Source organism: Chrysemys picta, chromosome 5 (assembly GCF_011386835.1).
Source record: "Chrysemys picta bellii isolate R12L10 chromosome 5, ASM1138683v2, whole genome shotgun sequence".
Lineage (NCBI taxonomy): Eukaryota > Metazoa > Chordata > Testudines > Emydidae > Chrysemys > Chrysemys picta.
In genome coordinates, this window is record NC_088795.1 from 120,826,829 (window position 1) to 120,848,468 (window position 21,640).

Below are 21,640 nucleotides of genomic sequence, written 5' to 3' on the forward strand. Positions count from 1 at the left end.
GATTTTAGAATATGCTTTCACTAGCTTTTAAAGGACGCATGAGTTTAATGCATTCTAGAGAATCTGTATTTCTTCCAAAACTCTCTTTTTGGTGTCATAGGTTTGGAGAGAATACAAGAAGGGAAAACTGATCCCTACCTGCCTTCCATCACTGTCATAGAAGAGATTTGCTATAAGAATATGCCTTTGTTGTGCAGCGATAAAGGCCTCAGGCACAGTTTCCCCCTTTGATGAAGGCAGCTGAGAAAATTCTCACTGTTTGGATTGACTTGTTTGTGAAAGTTCTCTTTTTCTCCCCCCCCCCCCCTTCTCCATTTGAATGTCCAGTCTGAAAACAAACTGACAGCTGTATTCTTGGACCAGTTTGTGGGATTTGCAGTGTCAGAAGTGCAAACAGACTGTAGCTACTTAGTTCAGGAAATGAAATGCAGATAATCTGATAAATAAACAGTGTTTATTACTCTGTTTTATGTGTGCTTTGGATTTCTTTTCAAAATACTCCTACTAGGAACTGAGAATGAATATTAAACATGTGCTCTTAATTTAAAGTCCTGAATGGCAAGGTCAAATTGCTCATTAACTTAAATAATTTGATCTCCAGAAAAGCGAGAAACCCTGAACTTGAACCATATTAAGTAAACAGTATCAGTGCATTACTTTTATGTAGACATTCATCCCAAAGAAGCGCAAAGCACTTTGCAATATGAATGCAGAAAGAGCTAGATGAAAATAAAAGGGATAAAATACTGCAGAGTTTAGGACAGAGGGTGGAGAAGAAGACTGTCTCTAACTTAAATGGAGAGAGAATTATTTAAGTAGGGTGATAAGTAATTACCCAAACTGGAATTTGGAGAGGACAGTGGGGTTTAGTTACCCAGTTTGCACAGGACAGTGGGGTTACGTCCTTACCTTAAAACAATTTGTAAAGATATTTTTAATTATCACAGGGGTCAAGAGTCTGGTTTGACATTTAATCCAAATTACACCTCTCTAGCAGCACAGAGTTCTCTAGATCAGCACCAAGATGCAGCATTGGTTCCTTACTAACTCAGGGCCAGTTTGTGACCCATTTAAGTAAGGTGCCCCCTTACTAGTCTTTAGTGGCTACTTGGACCGCTGGTAGCAGCACAGAATGGAAAACGGCATTAATGGAGCCTGCATTAACATTTGTGCAGCTGGGCAAGGAATGGCCTGGCAGGGATAGGGATAGGGTGGAGCCTTGACTCCATCCCCACAGGGGGATGAGCACACACAGCAGGGTAATTAATCTATGCCAGATATAGGGCCTACATGGATTCCTTCCCCTCTGGACCAAGAGCAGAACCATGACCAGAGTGTGAGTCTGTGAGTTACAATCTGGCTCCTGGTGTGCTCCTAGGGCAGGGCCACTAGAGGCTACCCCATTCTCAGAACTTGCAGAAAAGCTGCCATCTACCCCTCAGGAGAGAAGACAGCCACCCACTGAATCATCAGCACTCTTTCCTCTACTGCCCTGGGTTTGTCTTGAGGAGCCTCCCATCCAACTACTGACCCAGCATGACTCTTGCTGAGTGATTCAGAATCCATGTAATTGTTTTTCCCATTGTGCAGAATTCTTTTCACCAAACAATCTGATTCATCGTCTGAAGGAATTTTAGCTGCATATATTCAGTATTTGTATGTAGTGTAGTTGTAGCCATGTGGGTCCCAGGATATTAGAGTGACAAGGTGGGTGAGGTAATATCTTTTATTGGGCCAACTTCTGTTGGTGAGAGAGACAATCTTTCAAACCACATAGAGCTCTTCTTCAGCTCTGGCCACTCTACCTTGAATGGCCCTTTACTATATGTGCTAACTACTTATGCTAAACAATCTATTCCAAATTGCATTGTGCCTTGATACCAGGAGTACCTTTCCCAGACCTGAAGAAGAGCTCTGTGTGGCTCGAAAGCTTGTCTCTCTCACCCAACAGAAGTTGGTCCGATAAAAGATATTACCTCACCCACCCTGTCTCTCTTATAGTCAATATTTGTATTTGAAGTGAATGTAAGGGCTAGGGAAAGGTATTGGATTGACGGCACTGGACAGTGAAGTTCTTTATTTATCCACAGATGAAGTATAGCATGCACTGTGTCAGTTCCATTTCTTTTCACCCCACCATGTGTGTCAACCTTGTTTTGGAGAGAGAACCTATGGGAGTGAGAAGGTAGCTCAGTATCTGTAACCACTTAGGCTATGTCTACACTACAGAGTTTACAGTGGCGCAGATGTACCAATGCTGCGCTGTCCTCACCGCTGATGTAGTGCAGTCCACACCGGCGCTTTTGTCGGTGTAACTTATATTGCTCATGGGGTGTTTTTTTCACACCCCTGAGTGACATAAGTTATACCTGCATAAGTGGCAGTGTAGACATAGCCTTAGTCTTTGGTCTCTCTGGTGAGAATGCTAAGGAAGGATAATAAGAGATTGATCTTTCATGGTGATGAATTCCTACTGGGAGTTGAGAGCGCTCAGTACCACTCAGGACACAATCAAGATTGAGTCTTAGTGGGGCCAATATTTTTATATGTACACCTGTCCAAAAGAAATTGTAAATGGGACTACTAATTCATCTTACATTGGTCACTGAACAGCCATCAGATAAAAATACCTTTTAGACCCTCCCTGCCTGAATTACCAACATGCAAATCATTAACCTAGATGTGAAGGGCTATGTAAAACTCCACACACTTGCTAGATTTCAAGTTCCCCACAGACAGACCTAAGTCATCCTATATATTTGTAGGCCCCTAATATAATGGCGCCATTAGCGTAAGTGGGACTTCTATGTGCTACTACAATTTAAATAATTAGTAACAATAATAATGATGATGTTGTGAAAGATTCTGTCACCCATCAGCAGTACCATGGTCTACCCAGTCACTCACAGCCCATTTATTTACAGCTAGAAATCTTTTTCTTGACCTCTCACTTGCAGCTAAAGTTGTGCCAAAATAACGAAAATACTTCCATGAAATCTCTCTCTCTCTCTCTCTCTCTCTCTCACACACACACACACACACACACACACACACACACACACACACACACACACACACACACACACACACACACACACACACACACACACACACGTTTCTTTCAGGAGTTTGTTTAAATCCCAACACTTCTCCTTTTTGTGATTTCTCCTCCCCACCCCCCAAAAATGGCTTTGCATGAAAAGATAGATGTTTTCAACATTTTGTTTCAGTTGAAAAAAATCTTTGTCAGATCATTTCAGTTTTTGAAAATGTCTAGGCTTTTGCTCAAAAGCAAAATTTCACAGGTTTTTTTCCCATGAAACTGGACTAGTTCAGCAAAATGCAAAAGGAGTATGACAACAGAACATTTCAAAATCTTTGAATTTTAAGTTGGGCTACAAGGAACATTCTCTGTCAAAGCTTGTTTCGTTTTTCAGTATCAAACACTATAAAATATTTTCTATAAAGTAACAAGAAAATGAATATTTTGATTTACAGTAACAACTAAGGCCCCAATCCTGCAAAGACTTACTCATATACTTACCTTCACCCAATGGGACTATTCACAGAATGTAAAGTTGAATGGCCCAGATCCTCACAAGTATTTAGGTGCCCGACTCCCACAGAGATCAGTGAGAGATAGGTGCCTAAATATCTTTGAGGATCTGAGTTGATGTGTGCATGATTCAGCAGGATAAGGGCCGAAAACAGTGATGGGCAATTGGTAGCCTAGTGGCTGTATCTGGCCTGACAGATCATTTTATTTGGCTTGCCACTGCCCAGCTTGATGCAAATGATCCAGCAGTGTCAGGCCCAGGAAGGGGGTGGAGGGCCATGGTGGGGCCCCCACATGCAAGGCCCCGCATGCCTGTGTCATGTGATGCTATGGCGAGAGTCAATGGGCTAGGGAGGCGAGCTGGGCCCAGCCCCATGGGATAGGAATTGCCACTGAGGAGTGGATGGGAGGGGCATGCTCACTTTCAGTCCCCCCCCCCCCAGTCCCTTCCATCCCCTCCAGGGGCAGGATGTGACCCCCCCCCACACACACATCACACAACCCAGCCCGCCAAAGGGTTTTAGTGGGTGTGACACCACGGCTGCTCTCTTGACTCTCCTGTGCTACAGCAGCTCATGCGCTCCTGGACAAGAGCGCTACTGGCCCTATACCACGCACAGATGATCAGCGCTGCCAGGGAGCTAAAAACAACATTCTTATAGAGCAGAAGCATTGGTGGGAAAGTCTAACACACTAAGAAAATTCAGGAGTCCATAGCTGCATCTGCCTCCTTGTCCACTGGACCAGGCTCAACAGGCTACTCTCTGGCTGGTCCAGAGTGGCCTGAGCTACATGCTGCATTGGCTTTGGTTTCTTCTCCATGTTGTGACTGTAGGGCAGTGGTGCAGACAATAGCTCATGTGGTGGAAGAGTGCCCAACTCGACATCTGGAGGACACTTTACAGTGCCTAGTCTCCCTTGATACAGAGGCCATGCTCTAGTTACGGAATCTGGACATTGAGCTCTGATGTCCGCATACAAAAAGAAGGAGTTTCTCCTGCACAGAGCTTGAGTGAGATTTCAACGTGTGTTCATGAAAGAGTTAGCCTGGAGGGAAAATATATTGGCTTCACAGGATGGAGAAGGAAATAAAGTTAACAAAGATCAAAGACTATAAAAGTGACAAAAGTGACTACACTTCAAAAAAAAAAAACCCAAACCCATCTGTGGCAGAGTCTCAGAACCTAAGTCATCTCACTTGGTCCTGTGGGGCTCATACTACAGGGCAAAAATAGCCATGTAGACGTTCCTGCTCAGGCTGGAGCCTGGGCTCTGATACCCTCTCTCCTCGCCTGGTTTCGGAGCCCAGGCTCCAGCCCAAGCAAGAACGTCTACACTGCTATTTTTAGCTCCATAGCACAAGCCCCACATGCCTATCAGCTGACAGGCTCTGAGACCATAGATGCTGCATCTAGTGGTGCTGCCGCACCCCGTGGCTTGAATTGATTTCCATTACATACAGGGTTTACAGTTTGGTTCAATGGCTCTCAGCACCCACACTATAGAAGTTGTTCTAGCCTCCGTCTGAGACTCACAGCCGCCGGTTTGTTTTTGCAGTGTAGTCGTATCCACAGAGAGAGAGGTGCAGTCTGAACAGATGACTGGAAGCTAGAAATTCCTGAGTACTAATGTGACACTGTGACAATGTCCTCTCGTGGCCTTGGTCAAATCATTCATCACCTAAAGTCAACGGGTGGAATCTGGACCTCAATCCATGCCGTAATTGCCCTCTGTAAAATGGGAATATAATATTACATCCCTACCACTCAGCACTATGAGGATTAATTTATATGTGCAAAGTACTATGTAAGTATTACCTCCTACTGAAGTATTTTATAAGAATGAGAATGTAAAAAATAAGAATTAAAGTAGTTTTCAGCTAGTGGTGATTTACAGGCAAAGGGCCAGATCCTCAGCTGGTGTACATAGGCATGATGATTTCAGTGGATCTATGCAGATTTACATCAGTTGGGAATCTCACCCAGAGCTGGGAGTCAGGAAGTCCTGAGCTGTAATCTAGCTGTGCCACTGAGCCTTTCTGGGGGGTCTGGCAAATCATCTCGCTGTGCCTCAATTTGCTCATCTGTAAAAAGAGGATCATAATACTCACTGCCCTGATAAGAGTGTTGTGGGAATTCACAGGACAATGGGGTCTGATCTTGGTTGGTCGCTAGGCCTTACCACAATGAACACAATTAATAATGTTTGTAGGGTGGTTTGAACATATATAATTTTCTATATTTAAATGCTATTTAAATAAGGCAAAGGTGAGAGGGAAAGAGGAAGAACGTGAGGGAAGATGATGCCGTAGGTCACTTCCCTCTCCGATTTCCATGCATGCCGCGACTGAATTGTTCACAGCTATTTTGGACCATCTGCTTGCGCGTTAATCCCTCATTTTCACACAGTGTAGCTCTGTCCTTCAGCCCACGGGCCCCAGAAATGCTGGGCTCGCTCCTGCTTTTCATCCTCGCTCTGTATACCAACAGTTACTGTGGTGACGCAAACATTAAAACCGAGCCTCTGTCCCAAAGTAAACTGCAGTCATTTCCCTTCGTACTGAACCCAGCCAGCTTGCTGACCCCAGACATGATGTAGCCCTGTGAGTGTTTGAAGGGAAGGGAGGAGGGTTCTCCTTCTCCACTGAGTAGGTGGGGCCTGAGACTGCTGGCTGAAGCTGAGGTCTGTGCAGCTGGTCCTGCCTGTGTTGCTGCTGACAGGGACGCCTGAGAGGCAGCTGCAGCAGCAGCCACATCCCGCATATAACTGTCCTGCTTAACTTGCTTCTGTCTTCACTGCCTCTTGCAACTCTTCCTCCTGCAGCGCTCCCAATAACTTCTGCACAGCCACTGCAGACCTGGGGAGATAGAGGCCGGGTGTGGAGGCTTTCTGAGGATTAAATCAGCTTTCGGAATCCCAGCCCTGCAAGCTAGTCCCGAAGAGCAGCTGAGCTGTTGCAAGTTTACTCTACGCGAATGGACTGACCCAGCCTTTACTTAGTGGCTTCATGTTTTAACCTCTTCCCAACCTCTATTTTCTTTCTGCCTACTGCTCCCTCCTGTATTGTGGAGAGCCCCATAACATTAGCAGGGGTCACAGGCATTAGAGTCACAGGCTGGGGACTGTTAAGGAAGATTAACCCTTTCCTTTTCTTGTGTGTGTGCAAAGCCTGACTTTCCCTTTTCTGTTATTCCCTCATTGCATTTTAATTGCACATTTTGCCTGTTGTTACCCCCACCCCCACCCCTTGTTATACCCCTGGATTTGCACATTTTCCTCTCCCTGATTAAAGAAGTGTCACGGGTGATGACGGTTTTTCTGTTGCGAGTTTTCTTCCTGCTGGTGCTAAGTTCTAGCCGGACCTTTGCAGAGCCCTTTGTGGCCAATGGCAAGTGTCCAGCTCGTTGCGATGTCTCCAAGTGCCCAAGCCCCAGCTGCCCAAGCGGCTACGTCCCCGATCGTTGCAACTGCTGCCTCATCTGTGCTGCGGGAGAAGGTGATTCCTGTGGCCGCAAGGAAGACCCACCATGCGGGGACAGCCTGGATTGCAAGCACCCCATGGGCAAGCGCTTCGGTAAAGGGGTATGCCAGTGCAAGCTCAGCTACCAGGTGTGCGGCAGCGATGGCAGGACCTATGACAATGTGTGTCAGCTGAAGGCGGTGAGCCGTAAGGCTTTGCAACAGGGCTTGCCAGCTGTCATCCAGATCCAGAAAGGCGCCTGTGAATCGGGTAAGACCATGCAGGGCACCGCCACCCGCATCGTTACCGCTGGTAACATTGAGCTGCTGCACTTTCAGCAGGGTCATCTTGGGTGATCGGGACTGCTTTAATGCTTTAACTCCACCCAGGAGACAGGATGCAATGGGCGGGGGAAGGGAGACGTTTTGTGGGTGAAAATGAACCCCTTAGCTGTTCTGCAAATCACACATCAGTTTCCAAGTTAATGAAACATTTAAATTTCAAGTGATCTTGGAGGACTGAATGGCTCAGGGGACTGGAATGAGATACAAAGCTGATGTCAGTTAGATGCTTTACTCAATTTGGCAACCGAAGAAGATCTAAGCTGTTTGTGGCCTATGTGAAATGAGCCAGGGTGTTCAGGCCTTGTCCATATCAGATCAATCAGACTCACTAATGGGCACTGTGATCTAGTGGTTAGAGCCCTGGATTCAGGAGTACTGTGTTCTAATCCTGGCTCTGCTATTGATCTGCTGTGTGACTTTGGGCAAGTTACTGTCCGTGCTTCCCTTTACACCAATTTAAAATGGAATAACGAGACTTACATTCCTTTGTAAAGCACGTTGAGATCTTTGGATGAAAAGCGATATAAAGGAGTGAGCATAGCATTTTATTAGCAGTAAGAAAGCAGCAATAGAAAGGCCAGGACTGCATGATCAGCACTATCCTTTCACCCTTAAAAGTGGTCCTTCCAAGTCAAAATCAGGGCACTGAAATCTTACAGGCTGGGGCATTTCATAATGCCTACCTTTACACAATGAAATGTTTTGACCTGCCATACATTTATAAAAAAAAGCACCTGTGATATCTTACGTATAAAGTAGGGCAAGAAGAGACATAACAATAACCAGCCTATCAGGCGCAAGCTAAAATATCACTTATTTTTTGTTTTACTGTAACAATGTACCGTAGTCCATCATCCATACAGTAATCCCCACATATCACAGTGCTTTTGTGTATTTTGAAATGGCAAAGATACCAGGATGCTACTGTCTGTTCATCTTGTACACTAAATCATTTGAATGTTTTAGAGTGCAATTTGGTATTACGGTTTTTGCCTGACCTAGGATATTGTACTATTCCCTGCTTACGTCCAACTGGATTTACTAACTTCAAAAGATTTCGGTGATCAGTTGTTGATTTTTAGGTATTAAAATGAACCACTTTTCTGGAAGTGTCAATTTTATTTATTTTTGCAAAAGTTCACAAATTTTCTAGTAAATTATTTAACGGCTGATTTTCACATTGTTTCCATCAACATCCCCGAAAACAACAGTGGGTAAGTGTTCTGGCATTTTAAGTGACACATTAGTGCTTCAATACTGGCAGATGAAATATATTAGCAAGGGTTGTAAAAACCATTAGAACTATGGGCAAACAATTCATTGGAAGGGATGTAGGAAGGGAAAGGGGACTTGCCTATTGGCAGACTCTTACAGCACTTTTCATCTGTAGCTCTCAAGGTGCTTGAGAAAGGAACTAAATATTGTTATCCCCATTTTATAGATGGGGAAACTGAGACAGAGAGGTGGAGTGACTTGTCCTAGGTTATCTAGCAGGCCAGGGGCAGAGCCAAGAATAAAATACAAATGTCATAAATCCCAGTCCACTGTACTTTCGATTGAGCCACTTTGCCTCCCTAAAATTTTAAAGTTGTAAAGTGCTTTTATCTAGACATCTCAACATATTAAACCATTAATTCTGACACTTTTGATACTTAGTTTGAACTCATTCATTCAGAACATTTAGAATGTTTAACCATAAAAATTAGGATTTGATATTGTATCTAAGGACTTAAGGAAAGTTTTGTTTTTAGTGCATGTGGCATTTCTTCATGGCATCCTGCTGTGTTCACTGTAATAGAGTCAGGAAATTTGGAGCAATGGAGTAGAGGTTTTTTTCAAGTAACTGTTTTTGTGTTCCCTTTATTTGTTTATGACCTGGGAAAACGTCAGCTCCAATGTAACATCTGGTTTAGAGTGAAGTTCTGATTTTTTTTTTTAAATTCTACAGCTGTGCTGACTGAAGCTCAAAGTGACCAAATGTTTTGCCCAAAGGTCAGACAGAATCAGTGGATGAGCCAGGCGTAGAACTCAGTTATGGTTCTTTTAAAAACCGTAACATGCTATGGCTGTCATAAAAGATCATAAAAGAAAGTAGCTGTTCCAAGTTAAAGTCGTGTTTCTACATTTTCTCTATTTGTGCAGGGAATCTGGCTGCAGATTGCTCAGAATTTGAAGACACTGACATACTTATAAAGTTGATCCAATTTCACTCCACCAGATGTATATAAAATAATATCCAGACTAACGATAGCTTTACCAAATGGCTTAGGCTATACCTTACAGAATATACCATGGCACTGAGGAGTAACCTTGGAACTTCTGCTGCTTTGCTTGTCAGAAGTTTGACATATGTAGGTGAGGTTAGGGAGTCAGTATATTTAGCTAAGCTAGGGAGATGCAACACTGGCTGTACTTTTTAATGACATACATCTGTGATAAGTGTGGTTGGATAAAAATAGGGCTGGTGGAAGACAGAAGGAGGAAGAATAGATGTCAAAAACAGAGGCCCAGAATGACTGAGTGGGTGAAGAGCACTCATTTTTCTGGCCACCTCGGCTCCTTCATAACGTTCTTTTGTTGAGAAAGTAGCATGAAGGACAGCACAGACTCTTATACCTGGGCATGGCGAATCCAAAGAACTGAGTATTATAGATCATTTGAATATACAAACACACCTATAAGCACCAAACCATGCTGTCACTATTGTTACTGTCTAATGGCTTGAGCCTACAAACATGAACAGCCTTACTCAGGCGAGTAGCCCCAGTGACCATGGGACTACTCGCAGAACTTGGGATCAGGCCATAGAATAAGTAATTTGTTACTGATTTAATACAATGCAAATTCATTTCTTTTCTTAGCGAATCAGCATTTTGCTATAGCTCTTAGTTTTTAAATGAATGTGTTCTATTGTGTTTTCTATCCCAAATGTAAAAAGACAAGCCATCCAAAAATGTTTTCCTCATTGTTTTAATAGCAGCTTAAACCCTCCTGGAAAACAAATGCTTTGCAATCAAAGATGCAAACCCTTACCCTTCATTAAAGTAAACATATTTAAGTTGTAATAATATTACTTATGCTCCCAATAAAGTCAATCAAACTATTCAAATGACTAAAGAATTGAAAGATCAGGCTCAAATTTTGCAGGTGTATCACATATGTTTTGTATTTCTCTTGCCAATTTCTTAACTATTAAAGACATTTGCATGCAACTGGTTCTTTAGAGCTCCTTAGAATTCATGTGCTGTTAATACAGTATTCCCTGCATGAAATCATCATTCTCTGAAACATCAGAGTTGGTTTCTGTGTGAACAACCTCATTTCTATGATCTGGGGAATAGTAGAAAGGAACAGGTGAAGTCTTGGAAAAACAAAATCTTCTTGTCATGTAAATACATTTAGCAACAAAAATCCAGCAAGAAAATCAGAGAAAATAACTAATACACTGTATAAGTGGAATTACTATTAATACACTATTTTGAAATATAATAGATTTATGTGCTCTGTGTACTGAATATCCACACACACACAAATTTATCATATATATTTAATTATAATATATAATATTTCAAACGTTGCTCATGGGGGTAAGTAGTTTTTTAGGGGCTTGATCTAAAGACTATTGAAGTTGATGGAAAGAGTCCCTTTGACTTCAGTCAGCTATGGATCAGGCTCTATGGCATTAAGCTGCAAAGATTTATGCGCAGAGGGACTTTATGCCATGAATAGTCCTGCTGAAGTCAAAGCCTACACATGGCATAAAGTTACTCATGTGATTCAGTCTTTGCAAGATCAGTGCCTAAAAAGTTGAGTTGACTACAATGTTTAAATACTTGAAAAGAGAATCAGAAAATATGTGACTACAAATCTATCCAGCACAGCTCTGCTTGGGACATTGAGGTTTACCGACTGTTTGCACATGTGCGTAACCTTGAGGCTACAACTTGGTATATAATTACTTAACATTTTTGAGGATTAAGGCCAAGTGAGAGAAGTACTGGAGTCTTTTTTTGTTGTTGTATTGCTGTCATAAGAGCCTCCAAGCAGCCTATGACTGTATATTTTAATAAGGGCAGCCTATTGCAAGCTATCAACTGGAAACACAAACTCTAAGTCTAGGGCACATTCCTTTTTTTTTTTTTGACTGTTTTTGTTTAGTCTGAGACTGTTTTAAAACATTTGCTTTGAGCTCTTGCGGGGAGAAGGGAAAATATTATTTAGTGACCAAAAGGAAAATATTATTTAGTGACCAAAAGGATATTTCAAATTTGATACTTTATTGTTCTGGTACAGAACATCTAAGAGGAAAGAGACATTTTGATGATTTCTTATTGCTTTTATTGCTTGCGAAAGAAGATCAGGCAGAAAGGCAAATTGAAGCTTTCTCTTTCTGAAACAAGCTAGGCAGCAAACTGTCCTCAACTGGAAGGTATCTTTCAATCCATCTCCATCCTGCCTTTGTTAACGCAGCTAAAGATTGAGAGAGCCCATTTCAGTGTTTGTTATAAGAACATAAGAATGGCTATATTGGGTCAGACTAATGGTTTACATAGTCCAGTATCCTGTCTTTTGACAGTGGCTGTTTCCAGATGTTTGAGGGAATGAACAGAATAGGGAAACTACTGAGTGATTGATCCCCTGTTTTCCAATCCCAGCTTTTGGCAGTCAGAGGTTTAGGGAAACCCAGAACATGGGGTTGTGTCCCATTGCTGGACCTATCCTCCATGAACGTATCTAATTCTTTTTTGAACCCACTTATACTTCTGGCCTTCACAACATCCTCTGGAAAGGAGTTCCACTGGTTGGCTGTGTGTCGTGTGTAGAAGTACTTCCTTGTATTTGTTTTAAACCTGCTGCCTATGTATTTCATTGGGTGACTCCTGGGTCTTGTGTTATGTGAAGTGGTAAATTACACTTCCTTATTCACTTTCTCCACACCACTCATCATTGTAAAGACTTCTATCATATCGCCCCTTAGTCATCTCTTTTCTAGGTGGAACAGTCCCAGTGTTTATAATCTCTCCTCATATGGATGCTGTTCCATACCCCTAATCATTTTTGTTGCCCTCCTCTGTACTTTTTCTAATTCTTTTCAAGTATATCTTTTCTGAGATGGGTCGACCAGAACTGCACGCAGTATTCAAGATGTGGGCGTACCATGGATTTATTTAGTGGCATTATGATATTTGCTGTTCATCATGCTGTTTTCATTTGTGCATGTTAGACATCCATTATAATAATATGTTGCCTGAAACATGACATAGTCTTATACTAACCAAGACTTTATGGTCAATGCACAGCTATGCAACTTAATCTTAATTCATCAGAAAAGCTGCCTGGGATCCTATGGTTCCAGCAGATGTTTCTGTTTTTTAAGCAGACACATAATCTTTTTATTTCTTTTTCATTTCTTTCCATGAGCAAATCCAAGCACAACAGGGACAATGGCTTCCTCCAATGATCACTTGTCAGGTTGCAGTCCTCTATAAGCCTTAATAATATAGCTAAAAACACAAATCTCTTCAATTTTAGACTTTAAATAAATTCGGAACCTGAATTTTTAAAAAAATTAGAAGACCACAAATTCCTACTAAGCACAAAATGGCCCAGTTTAATATAACGTATTACCTCCAGAAAGGTAATGAGCCTTATTTTGCTCTCACTCTTACTACTAGGCCAGATCCTCAGCTGGTATAAATTGGTGTATTTCCATTGACTTCAGAGGGGCTATGACCATTCACTCCAAGTGGAGGATCTGGCTCACTGCCTCCACACTGGTTTAACTATTGGCTTCAGCTGAGTTTTCCTGATTTACATGAGGGTTAGTGAGATCAGAATCAAGCCCATCATCTCTGCAGTTTAGCAAATCCACAAATTATTAAAATTATTATAGACTTCAGAATCTAAGATAGTGATAAGATGATAACCATGACGCCTACATTTTCAGTGACATAAGATTTAGCCCCACACTCCCAGTGATGTCAAATGGGATTTTAATGATACCTGTATGTGGTTAAATCCCATAAAACTGAAAACTTAGGGCCAGATTTTTAAGAAAGGTGTAACAGTGAATTACTCCCACTGAGGCATCTAAACAGAGGGGCAGGATTTTGTGTTCTCAGTGGCAGCTGCTGAGTGCTGAACACTTGTGAAAATCTATTCACTTAATTTAGATGTCTAATTAGGAGCTAAACTGTTTGGAGAGTCTGGCCCCATGAGCACTTTTGGAAATCTTGTAGACAACCACAGATTCAGACAGTCCAGAAACAGTTCTGTCCAAAGTGCAATACTATGTAATACCCTTATTTTGATTAACAAATTTATTTGAGCATAAGCTTTCATGGGCTACAGCCCACTTCATCGGGTGCATAGAATGGAACATATAGTGAGGAGATATATATACAAACAGAGAACATGAAAAGGTGGGATTGCCCACTCTAAGAGGCTAATTAATTAAGATGAGCTATTATCAGCAGGAGAAAAAAAGCTTTTGTAGTAATAATCAAGATAGCCCATTTGAGACAGTTTGACAGGAAGGTGTGAGGATACTTAACATGGGGAAATACATCTCTACCCCGATATAACGCGACCTGATATAACACGAATTTGGATATAACGCGGTAAAGCAGTGCTCCGGGGGGGCGGGGCTGCGCACTCCAGCGGATCAAAGCAAGTTCGATATAACTCAGTTTCACCTATAACGCAGTAAGATTTTTTGGCTCCCGAGGACAGCGTTATATAGGGGTAGAGGTGTAGATTCAATGTGTGTAATGGCTCATGTCTCCTCAAGTTTATTTTGGTGAGTCTGAGGGATGATCTGGGATGACTGGAGAGTTATAACATAGACAAAATGGACGTTATCAAGGTGCCTTCAGTACGTCAGTGGGTCAACCGATACCAAGGTATGCTAGACTATAGCTCTTACCTTTACGGTTCACCAAATGTCTAGAGCTGTGTGTAGGTTGACAGAGTTTGTAAAAACTTAGAAGCATGTGGTGTCCCCACAATCTTTTTTTTGGTCTTTATTATAAAGCTGTCAGATTGATATGGGACTTCTGACTGTTCAAAAAGTAACATTTATGTAGTTTCAAAAGTTCTCAGCACCCACAATTGGGACAAGATTTTCCAGAGAGTTCACTTCCTATGTAGACTCCTAAATGAAGTGTCCAGTTTTTCAAATGTGTTCAGCTCCCATTGAGAACAATCCAGTTTACTGCTCCTGGGTATCAAACTGGTAGCTCTTCATAGAACCTCTCTCCTAAAATGAACTAAGTCTATTTATTCTGCATCCTGTACCCTCTTTACTCTGGGCTTCCTCTTCCTCCATTTTAGACTTAATGGGTATGTCTACACTGCAATTAAACACCCGTGGCTGGCCCATGTCAGCGGACTTAGGCTCACGGGGCTTGTGCTGCGGGACTGTAAAACAGTGGTGTAGGCATTTGGGCGTGGACTGGAGCCTGGGCTCTGGGACTCTTCCCTCTTGTGGGGTCCCAGAGCTTGGGCTCCAGTCTGAGCCCAAATGTCTACACTGCAATTTTATAACCCCACAGCTTTTAAGCCCCAGGAGCCCAAGTCAGCTGACACAGGTCAGCCATGGGTGTTTAATTGCAGTGTAGACATACCAAATATCTCACTCCCCTTTTCCACTTATTTCTGCCACTCTCTCCCCCCCCCCTTTATTTTACTTAAGGAAGAGACAAAAATATAAACTCACCATCAGTTGTTGAAGGCTCTAATGTTAATAAGTTACGTTTTGGAATCTGTCATTCCAGCTGGTCCAAATCAAACCCTCTCAGTACGTGACCTGCGTACATGTACTGTGTTCTAGGCATCCAGGGCTTGGAGGCAGTCTTCTGCTGCTAATTAGTATAAAACATTTCTACAAAGTTATAAATTTTGCTTCTCCAGCCAGTCACAAGGGAGTCACTAGAGTCAGACTCTGAATCACCCTCATGGCTGAGTATACTGTCTGCAGTGCTTCTGATATTTGCTGGCCCAGGGAAAGAGGGACAAAGTTGTCTCCAGGCTAGGTGGTGCTCATTGCTACAGGACTGCCTTGCCTCATTTTGTCAGCCCCCTTTTCTGTTTGTGTGACTCTCCCACTATTACCCCCAGTGGTGTCTTCTTCCCTTCCTCTCCTACCATATTTTCCTTCCTCCTCTTCAGTTTATCTTTCCTTCCTCCCCTAGATCAGTGGTGCACAAACTTTTCCAGTTGTGCCCCCACTTACCATGCACGGAATTTGTCATAACCCTCCCCCCCTCCAGTACTTCTAATCTGAAACTGTGGTTTTTTTTTTTTTTTTGCAAGTTGGCAGAAGGAATGAAAAAATAATTTTTATTACTAAATTTATAAGACCAGCTAAAAGTTATTAGGAAGTAGTAAACACAGAGTATTACAAACTGCAAATGTAGATTTTTAAAAAAATATTTCAAATGAAAACAAATTAACCACTCGTATGGCAATGTGAAAAGTGATATTTGTTAATATCACTTCTCACAGCAGACTTACTAGCACCGCATCGCCACCCTTACTTCTGCACTGCTGCTGGCAGCAGCATGGCTTTCAGAGCTGGGTGGCTCTGCAGGCAGCGCCACCACCAGCAGCAGCGCAGAAGCAAGGGTGGTGATGGGGTGCTAGTAAGTCTGCTGTGAAAAGTGATATCAATTAAATTTCTTCCCGCCCCCCAAGAAAACCTCTTGTGCTCCCCATCCCCGTGGAGGGCACACTCCCCAGTTTGCGCACCACTGCCGTTGATCACACCTGGAAAGCTGCGGCCACTCATAATGCTTCCTTAGTGGTCCAGCAGGAGCAGCCGTGTGTAACTGATCCATTGTTTGCACGACTCACTCTGCTGCTGTGGCTGCTGATTCTGGTGGACTAGGGAAATGCTGCAGACAGGATCCTAGGCGCAGACACAAAGGGTAAAGTGGTGCAGTTCTATTGTTTTAAATGGAGCTATGCTGATTTTCAGGGCCACGTTTATCATTAGATTACTCTAGTTTTGTGGCAGTTTACACCAACTGAGGTTCTGGCCCTCAGCCTTTCAGAGAACCTATAGGAAGATGTGATAATAGTATGTCATGTCAGGGCATGTATTGAACTTATAAGAGTTTAAATACTTAAATACAAGTAGATTTCATTGGAACGAGATTGTACTATAGAGTCAAGCTAATTGCCTGTGATTTGAAAGTCAAATGAATCCCATGTAGCAGTACGTAAAATAAACAGCACTATACACCGCTTATCGCTGACTGACCTATGTGATCCCTGTTTGCAGTATCCCCTTCGAACGAGGTACTGGAGCAAGTGTATATGGTTAGTTAGAGAGATTGTTCAGAGTGCGTGAGAATGAACATAAAAATAAAAGGCTGCATCTAACTCTGCCAAGTCATTCCATCTATTTACACAATATCATATACATTTAGCTTGCTGAATGTAAGTGTGGTTTCCACTAAAAAGCAAATCCTGCTCCAACAAAAGAAAAACCACAGCTGATTGTTACTACTATGGGAGTTCTATGGAGAAATGCCCAGTTGTCTTTCAGTTGGCTTAATCTGTGAGAGGTTTCTTTCCTTGGAACAATTCGCTGGTATTCGTGTTACAGTTGTATCCACTCCATACTAAACTCACATTGCACTAAAAATCCAAGTCATTTCACCCAAGCCATCAGGAGTGAGCTGACTTGGAGTATGTAGCTTAATGAGGACTCCTTGTTCTTGTGTCACAAGACAAAAAGAGCAGATGCTCCCGATCTACCAGCTCTCTACCATTCCTTATTTTATCATGTTGCCTGTTCTTTCTAAGGTAAACAGTCCCAGCCCACTTAGTCTCTCTTCACATTAAAGCTTTTCCATGTCCCGCATCTTTTCCGTCACTCTTTTCTGAACTCCCTCTAATTCTGCCCTAGACTTTTTGAGGAGGGGTGACCAGCCCGGCACCCAGACACTCAGGCACGAGTGCCACCAATTTATTTTCCGTCCCCTTCCCTATACATCCTAACATCCTGTTTGTTTTTTTGGCTGCAGGCTGCACAGTGATTCCAGGCCTTCATTGAGCTGGCAATAGGAGCCCCCTTTCCTAAGTTGATACAGTTAATTTAAAACCCTGTAAGGTGTATGAATGGTTTTATTTTTTTCTTCAGTGGTGCATTATTTTGCATTTGTCAACAAGGAACTTCATTAGCCATCGTGTTGCCCATTCACCTACCTTGTTTAGATCTCCAAGATGCATCCTAGTCTTCTCTCTGGACTTCAGTAAACTAAATAACTTGGTGTCATCTGAAAATTTTGCTACTTCACTACTCACCCACCTTTCCAGTTCATTAACACAAATATTGAACAGCACTAGACTTGATAACTGAGGCACCCCATTGTTCACATTTTGCCATGCTGAAAATTGTCCATTCAGTCCTCTCTTTGTTTCCTGTCTCTTAGACATTTTTTGATCTATGACAATACTTTGACTCTCACTCCATCACTACTTAGCTTCTTTAGTTCCTTCTAGTGAGAGACCTTGTCAAAGGCCTTTTGGAAGTCCAAATAAATTATGTCAGCTTGTTCTCTTTTATGCACTAGTTTATTGACACATTCAAAGACTTCTAATAGATTAATGAGACATGATGTCCTTTGGCAAAATCCTTACTGGTTAGACCATATCATATCATGATCTTCCAGTTGTCTTATTATTCTATTTCTAAAGATTATTTCAATGAATTTATCAGGCACAGATATAAGGCTAACTGGGCTGTAATTCTCTGGATCACCTCTAGAGCTCACCTTTAAACTTTGGTGCCCAAGATAATCTTTCAACTAAGAACCAGGTAGAATATCAAAATATAGGAAAATGTTTTAAATTATTACTGATTCCTTCTCCCATCCCTCTTCTCCCAGCCCCATGTCTCTTCTTCCTCTTCTGTGTCAGCCTCTCTCTCTATTTTTCCTTTGTTTCTGACTCCTTTCCCCCCCTCCTCCCCCGCCAACCTCTTAGTCTGCCTACTCTTATTCTCAGTCTCCTTCTGGGTCTGTCTCTGTTTCCTTCTTTAAAAGTTAGGTAAGCCGCTGCAGAAATAAAACAATGTAGATTATGCAGCGAAGTGCTTTATCTGTGCCTCTTGCTTGTTACATTGACTAGGCTAAAAAAAGTCTAATACTTTCAGTAGACTCTTCCAGTCATATAGCATTTTTCCCTGAAGCACTACATAAACTGAACATATTATGAGGCCAATTCAACCTTGAGCCTCTGCTGAGCTCAGTGCAGGGACTGAGGAGGAGGCATAAAAGATCAGGCCTAAACAGAATGGGCCTTACTTCTGTTCTAACAGTGAGAGAATAGGCGTTTGTGTTCCATTCTCATTCAATCCACATCCTGCAAGTCTCCCTTAGGTACTAGCTGTGATGGAATAAGTTTTATGATATGTAGTGAGTCCATCAACTCCTTCCCATAATGCATGGAACTACAGCCATTGCACCAGATCTGAACTAACCTAGAGATGAAAAGTGCTATGTCTCATTACAAATCCTCTGAGCAATCCGGTACTCTAAGAGTTTATTTTAAATCATTAGACTGTGTACATATGACTACAATGGAGGTAGGTGAAGATATAAAAGAAGTCTGCAATTGATCTTCTGACAGTGTTACAAAACAAGATTAACTCTTTATTGGTTTAAGCACAAAGTTTCCATCTACCCTGAAATGACTATCCTGTGTTCCAGTGGGGAATGCCTTATTGTACTGATTTCTATTATCTGTTTAGTTTCCATCATGGTTTTGCTGGATGGGAAACTAGTCGCAATTTTGGTTACAGGTGTGAAGTGTGATCTCCTCCTGCTGTTCTGTGAGGAAAATCAGCTCAAACTTTATTCCTATTCTCATGCATATTCCTGCTGATTTAGATCCTGAACCTCCAATGGGATTCATTCACGTGGAATGCCATTGAAATCATTGGTACTCCCCGCCAGCATAAGGGTCTGTATAAACACTTCCCTTTGCAGGACTGGAGTCTTAGTCATTATGGGAGTGTACAGTTAGAGTTGTTTACAAACAGCTTCTTTTATGCTAGGAAATTTCAGAAATGTACTATTTGCCTTTGCAAAACATTTGCAACAGAGTTTATCATAAAAGTGCTGAGAAACAATTGTCCATGTCTTTTAAGCTTCCTGTAATTTCTTTGGGGCAAGACTATCTACTATTATGTTTGTACAGTGCTGCAATGGGCCCCCTTCTCCCTAGACACTACTGTAATAAACATGATCAATTCAAATCATAGAATATCAGGGTTAGAAGGGACCTCAAAAGGTCATCTAGTCCAACCCCCTGCTCAAAGTAGGGCCAATCCCCAGACAGATTTTTTACCCCAGTTCCCTAAATGGCCCCCTCAAGGATTGAGCTCACAATCCTGCATTCAGTAGGCTAATGCTCACACCACTGAGCTATCCCTCCCCCTGAAAAATGTAACGGTGCAGATGTTCCCAAACTTCTGTGTCAATAATAACACTGAAAGCCAGGTTGTGGTGTTTATCTCAGAGATATTCTTCCTTTACAGAATTTCATATTTTATTTGTGTTTCTTTTGATAATACTGTCAAACTTATTACTGAATTATAGTAACAGATCATAAGGATTCTGGTAGATCTGCTTTCAGTTGGTATTTTCACAATGAGTTCACACATAAGCTTTTGGGGCAAGGACGGTCATTTACGGTACTTTAGTATAGTGCCTACCACAGTGGGGTCCTGACTTGGATAAGATCTCTAGGTGCTACTGCAATAGAAATTTTAAACAACAATTATGACTAGTTCTGAAAAAAAAAAACAGCCAGACAAGGCCATCACTAAACCTTGTGAATTGCAATTAATCTAGGAAGTTCTTAGCCAAATGACCTTGCCATTTTCTCAGGACAAAACAAAACACAAGCAATTTTTAAAAGTCTCATGGCTTATATGCCTTTCCCCTGTCTGGTTGGAAAATGTCCCCATGTGAACTATAGACAAATTTAACTCATCTGACTGGTACAAAGGGTATTTTCTTATTAACATACCCAATTTTTTCTGCTAGTATAGGTCACCAACAGCCCAACAGCCCAAGATACAAGTTTAACTTCATTGCAGATGTGGTGGAAAAGATTGCACCTGCAGTTGTACACATTGAACTTTTCCTGAGGTAACTTTTTTTGACTGTGTGTGTTCTAACTGCATTGTTTAGAAGCATGCGACACATGCTTGTGCTGCCTTTTGAAACCAAGCAACCCAGTAGCAGACTAGCGCTCTAACTGAAGCCTGTAACTGTTAACATTTTCTTAGAAACCAGCAATCTCCTGTGGTCAGACAAAGATAAACAAAACCAAAGTCTTGCAGGAGTGTTTTTTCAAATGATGTCTCAACCACCCCGGAGCAGTGATGCCCAGTGTTAATTCAGCTATGCTTGCGTGTAGGAAGGAATCCTGGTATTAAGCAGTAGTGCAAATGGATAATAAATGTAGTACTAATAGTACCTAGCTACTTATACTGCTTAACATCTTCACAGTACTGTACATACATTAACTATCCTCACTACCTTTGGATAGATCAGGTATGATATAGAATAAAGTGAAGCTATCTTCTTTGTTTTTGAGATTCATTCAATCTTGATTTGGACAGAATGTAAAATATGAACCATTCCAGTGGAAAAAATGTACGTAGAAAGCTAAGCTAGAAAAAGGCTGCTTACAGTAAAAAGAAGAACAGGAGTACTTGTGGCACCTTAGAGACTAACAAATCCACTAGAGCATAAGCCTCCGTGGGCTACAGCCCACTTCTTCGGATGCATATAGAATGGAACATATATTGAGGAGATATATATACACACATACAGAGCTTACAGTGAGAGCCTAAAGAACCTCACTCTATTTATTTTATCCAAGAGATGGTTAAGAGGCAATATGATCAGGAGCTATAAGTACCTAAGTGGGGAAAAGATATCTGATAGTAGAGGGCTCTTGAATCTGTTTGACAAATGCATGATAAGAGCCAATGGATGGAAGCTGAAGCTTGATAAATTCAGATGAGACGCAAGGTGCAAACATTTTTAACAGGTAAGGTAATGAACCATTGGAACCACATACCTGGGGATCTGGGGGTTTCTCCATCACTTGATGTCTTAAATTAAGTTTGGATGTCTTTCCAAAAAATCTGATGCAGCTCAAAGAGAAGTTACAGGCTTGATGCAGGAATCACTTGGTGAACTTCTATGAGCTGTGTCATGTGGGAGGTCTGACTAAATTATTCTGCCTGTAAAATCT

The 21,640-nt window shown here is 41.9% G+C and overlaps 1 protein-coding gene across 1 annotated transcript in view; it reads left to right on the forward strand.

The window, feature by feature from the left end:
• Positions 1-6,256: 6,256 nt before the first annotated feature.
• The window catches only part of HTRA3 (HtrA serine peptidase 3), a 39,999-nt gene continuing 24,615 nt past the window's right edge, over positions 6,257-21,640 (forward strand). The window contains exons 1-2 of the mRNA XM_005309345.5: positions 6,257-7,286; positions 20,424-20,523. Of these exons, the coding sequence (XP_005309402.1) occupies positions 6,863-7,286; positions 20,424-20,523 (524 nt within the window). The 5' untranslated portion in view covers positions 6,257-6,862. The remainder of the gene's footprint in view (positions 7,287-20,423; positions 20,524-21,640) is intronic.